Source organism: Helianthus annuus, chromosome 11 (genome assembly GCF_002127325.2).
Source record: "Helianthus annuus cultivar XRQ/B chromosome 11, HanXRQr2.0-SUNRISE, whole genome shotgun sequence".
NCBI classification, from domain to species: Eukaryota; Viridiplantae; Streptophyta; class Magnoliopsida; order Asterales; family Asteraceae; genus Helianthus; species Helianthus annuus.
The window spans coordinates 70,424,663-70,430,039 of NC_035443.2; the positions used below are offsets into that span (position 1 = coordinate 70,424,663).

The 5,377-nt window shown below is 34.5% G+C and overlaps 1 protein-coding gene across 1 annotated transcript; it reads right to left on the reverse strand.

Moving 5' to 3' along the window:
- Positions 1–2,238: 2,238 nt before the first annotated feature.
- LOC110888375 lies at positions 2,239–3,285 on the reverse strand. Its single transcript, XM_022135903.1, has one exon. The coding sequence runs from the start codon at positions 3,283–3,285 to the stop codon at positions 2,239–2,241; it is 1,047 nt and encodes a 348-aa protein (XP_021991595.1).
- Positions 3,286–5,377: the final 2,092 nt, after the last annotated feature.

Below are 5,377 nucleotides of genomic sequence, written 5' to 3' on the forward strand. Positions count from 1 at the left end.
ATTTCGTTTTCGTACGAAAACCCATTTATACCCTACAGGCTTTACAGCCTTAGGTGTAACAACAATAGACCCAAAAACCTTTCGTTTGTTAAGTGAATCTAATTCAGCTTGCATAGCGCCTTTCCATTTATCCCAGTCATGTCTATTTTGACAATCATTGACAGATTTTGGCTCAGGATCATCATCTCCACCCATGATGTCACTTGCTATAGAATAAGAAAATATTTCATCAATATTTTCCATTTCATATCGGTTCCATATGATATGTGTATGACCATAGTTGATTGATATCTCTTTGTTAGTATCATCAACATCTTTCTCATGAGAGGTTTCGGTATTTACTGTTTTATCAAGATCATTCTCTTTGTGGTCAATTTCTTTTACAAGTGCTTTTCTTTTTCGTGGATTCTTATCCTTTGAACCGATTGGTCTTCCACGTTTTAAACGTTTTTGAGATTCATGAGCTATCTTATTATCTATTGCCTTACTTGGGATCTCAACTCGAGCTGGAGCATTAGCAGCTGGTATATGAGATTTAGTAACTCTATTTGTATCAGTAAAAGCATCAGGCAATTGATTTGCAATGTTTTGCAAGTGTATTATCTTTTGAACCTCTGTCTCACATTGTTTTGTTCTTGGATCAAGATGAGACAATGAAGGCACACACCATGAGACATCATTTTCTCGTTTTTTATTTTCTCCCCCTAATGCTGGGAACATTGCCTCGTTAAAACGGCAGTCATCAAAACGGGCTTTAAATACGTCACCTGTTAAAGGTTCAAGATATGATGGAGGCTGTTTCATATCCAACATATATTCCCAACCTTCTTTGAGGTCCCATTTTTGTGCGTTGTGGTGGTGCAATTGGAACATAAACTGCACACCCAAAAATTTTAAGGTGGGAAATGTCTGGCTCTTTGCCAGAAATGAGTTGTAATGGAGAGTACTTATGATTTGCACTTGGTCTCACACGAATCAGTGATCCAGCATGTAAAATTGCATGACCCCAAACTGACACAGGAAGTTTTGTTCTCATTATTAATGGTCTAGCGATTAGCTGTAAACGTTTGATCAATGATTCAGCTAAGCCATTTTGTGTGTGTACATGAGCAACAGGGTGTTCGACAACAATTCCCACAGACATGCAATAATCATTAAAAGCATGTGATGTAAATTCACCAGCATTATCAAGTCTCACCCTTTTAACATTGTAATCAGGGAAATGTGCTCGTAGTTTGATAATTTGAGCAAGAAATTTTGCAAAGGCAATATTGCGAGTTGATAATAAAGAGACATGAGACCATCTGCTGGATGCGTCTATCAAGACCATGAAATATCTAAACGGTCCACATGGTGGATGAATTGGTCCACATATATCACCTTGAATTCTTTCAAGAAACATTGGTAATTCCTTGTCAACTTTTAAGGATGAAGGCCTTGTAATTAGTTTTCCAAGTGAACAAGAGGTACATAGAGGCATTTTATCTGATTGGGGGATCTTTTGATATTTCAATGGATGACCATGTGTGTTTTCAATAATTCTTTTCATCATTGTAGATCCTGGATGGCCTAGTCTGTCATGCCATAAGTTAAATGTCTCAGGATCACAAGAATTTTCCTTTACTGCCATATGTGCTTGAGGCACATTAATGTGTGTATAATGCAAACCAGAGTGGAGCATTGGCAGTTTTTCCAATATATGGTCTTTGCTCATGATGTGTAAATATTTCTTATTATCAACAGTCCTTGACTGAGTATCATATCCGTTATGGTATATGTTTTTGAAACTCAACAAGTTTCTTGTTGATTTTGGGGAAAATAAAGCATTCTCTATTAAGAGCTTTGTACCATTTGGTAATATTAAATTAGCTTTTCCCACTCCTTCTATCAAGTTTGTAGGACCTGATATTGTATCAACGGTTCCTTTTGTTGGTTTCAACTCATAAAAATATTTCTTAGATTTAAGTATAGTGTGTGTGGCTCCACTATCTGCTATACATATATCTGCATCATTTGTCTGTTCTTGTGCTCCAGTGGTATTCATTTTAATCTTGAAAAATATAAAGTGAAATAATAATAAGTGTATAACGAAGACATTGTGAATTATAATAAGAAGTTTATTTATTAATTGAAAATGTTACATGAAAAGAAAGACTAATGAAACATAATAAAGATACTTATAATAGAGGAAATTACATAATTGTTGCATATAATCATTATGGTTTAGCAACATTCGTTTCAGAGTTCCATGTTATTGTTAAAGTCGGCGACATTCATTTCGACGTTGATATCATTAAAATTATCCACATGGTTCATCTCCTTTTCTTTTCTTTTGAGAGAGGCTTGGTAAAGTTCACATAAATGTGAAGGTGTACGACAAGCCTTTGACCAATGGTTTGCACTTCCACATCTGAAACAAGAAGTGCCATTGTTTTCGGACCTACCAGCTTCATTCCTTTTGTTATACTGGTTGGAATTGGTATTTTGTGGAGTGTGGTAATTGGGGGTTCTTTGATTTCGACCACGACCACGACCGCGACCACGTCCACGACCATGGGAATTGCCTCGGAAGTTATTATTTCTTTTGAAGGAATAATTTCGACCATTACCTTTACCAAAATGGCCACGGCCACGGCCTCGTCCCCATTTTCTTCCACAGTCTTTAATATCATCATTAATAACAGCATTTGCTTCTGGAATGGCTAATGATCCAGTGGGACGAGCTTGATGATTTTTCATTAGTAGCTCATTGTTTTTCTCTGCTACGAGGAGAAATGAATTTAGATCAGAATATCTTTGAAACTTTTGCAACCGATATTGTTGTTGCAAGTTTATATTTGATGCATGAAATGTGGAGAAAGTTTTCTCCAACATATCTTCCTCCGTAACAGTTTGCCCACAGAATCGGAGCGTTGAGCATATCCTGTACAAAGCAGAGGTGTATTCATTCACCTTTTTAAAATCTTGGAACCTGAGATTGTTCCATTCATCTCTAGCAGTGGGAAGTAAAACTTCCCTTTGATTATCAAATCTGCTTTTTAAATCTTCCCACAAAACGTATGGATCCTCAAAATTTGAATATTCAAATTGCAACATTTCATCAATGTGTTTATGGAGGAAGACATCGGCTTTTGCCCTGTCTTGATCGCTACATTCGTTCCACTCCGTTATCGTTTCCAAAACACCCATTGACTTTAGATGTCGCTTAACATGTGCCGTCCACGGCATATAATTTTCTCCGGTGATATTAAGAGCCGGGAATTCAATTTTTGCGATGTTTGCCATTTTTGTTGCTAAACATAAATAATATAAATATTAAAATCTAAATACTCATTAAAAATGAGATAACATACAAAGGTAAAGCTATAAACAAATAAATGAATACATAAGTACTAAAAAGATGAGGTGGAAGCTCATACATTAAGGTCGGCAACAATATTAATATTATGCCGACCAATATTAAAACCGGGTGAATCATCTTCGATTTTTTTTTCTTGAATAGCCTTGAAAAGAAAACTGTTTGTTGTGGAAAAAATGAGATTGATAATTGGTAATTTATAGCGGTAAATTATAACCGTTTTATAACGGTTATATTACCGTTTTATAGCCGTTATATAACGGTTATATACATATATGTATATGTATTTATAATAAATGATGTATTACATAAATGTTATTTTATAAGATATAAAATTAGGATGTATAATAAGAAAAAAATGTTAGTATACATGAATGTAAACTCTAAATTAAATGTTAGTATGTGTGTATAAATAAAAGTTAGATGCATAAATAAATACAAGTGCTATCAAGTCTTTCAGTCTCTTTACTTTATTTTTCACTTTTTTTTTAAGTATGGGACTTAATTGTTTTTATGATAGGAGTGTCTGGATAACAGGGTCTCCTAAAGGAAAACAATCCCATGATACATAAAAAGACATGTTACGTTTTTGTAGTCCAACAACGATCGAATATCCATCGTAAGATACATCTGCACTGGTATTAGTTTATCATAGCAATTATAGTTTATATATTAATCAAATGCTTACTTTGATTATAATTGCTTGAACATTTCCTTGACTAGAGCCTCGTGCTGATAACGTGTTATAATATAACAAGGATTAACACAAGATTAGTGCTAAAACTTTAAGAATTTTTAGAAATGTTATAAGAGAAAGAAGAAGAGAGTTGTATAACTTATAAAAGTGTATACATGAGGTGCATTTTTTCTTCTATCTTGAGCTAGTATTTATACTACAAAAAGATTAACTATTTGGTAGACAATGTTAACTATTTGGTAGACAAGATTAACTATTTGGTAGATAAGGCTATCCATAAGTTTGACAAAGAGTTCATCCACTTGCTTGGTAAATGTAGAGGTAGAACTTGATCTTCATGGTAAATCATTTTGTAATATTATAACATGGAACAGTTTTTGGAAAAATTATTGGAACAGAAATTATTGGAACGGTTTTTGGAAAAATTATTGGAACTATACTATTCTCAAGTTGGAACAGAAATGTTGTCATTTGTAGTTTGTTGATGCAGCAATTATCTATTTTCATCGTCATTTTTTCCAATGATATTCAGCAATTATCTATTGGTATCATTGTGTAGGTTTTTCGTTGTAGTTCCGCAACGTGTGGCCACTTTTATCACCCGAAATGCGTAGCTAAGCTGCTTCATAAAAAACGATAAGACCGAGCGATAGAAGCTTCAAGAAAGGATTGTTGCAGGGTAACCGTTTATATTTCCAGCTCACAAGTGTGCCATCTGTAAGCAAACCGAAAACGAAAAAGTCGAAGATTTGCAGTTTGCAGTTTGTTGATGCAGAGGTTGAAGGGTTTTGTCCCAATTCAACAGAAATGTTATGTACAAAGGTATCTTTTAAAGTTTCGGTTTTTCAGTTGGAGATGATTCTGCTAAATATGTGTGTTCTGAATCGTCTTTTGGGGTTAGGGTTTGACTGAAGTTATTATATTGTAAAGAGAGCTAGCAAGTACAGGGTATTAGATTTGATTTTAAAAGCTATTTGTTATAAAGAGAGCTAGCAGTTATAGGGTAAATAATTTGAGAACTAACTACAGTTAAAAACTATTTTTTTTTAAATATTAAACCTATACGTTGTGCTTAGGCCTTAGCACTGTGTATAGGTGGTGAGTTGATGAGTATAACATGAAACGTAGGAGTCCATAACCAAATGACCATAAACTTATACGCTGCACTTAGGCCTTAGCGCTGCATATTGGGGTTGAGTTGCTGAGTATATGTTCCATACTCCCCCATCTTCCTCAAATACGCATCAAACACAACACACACTAAAATACAAACAGGCACTGTGTATAATGGTTTCACACGGGGTTTACGGCGTTGTAATTAA

What these genes read in the sequence shown, in the direction of transcription:
- LOC110888375 (XM_022135903.1), bottom strand. Translation starts at nt 3,285, where the DNA reads ATGGCAAACATCGCAAAAATTGAATTCCCGGCTCTTAATATCACCGGA.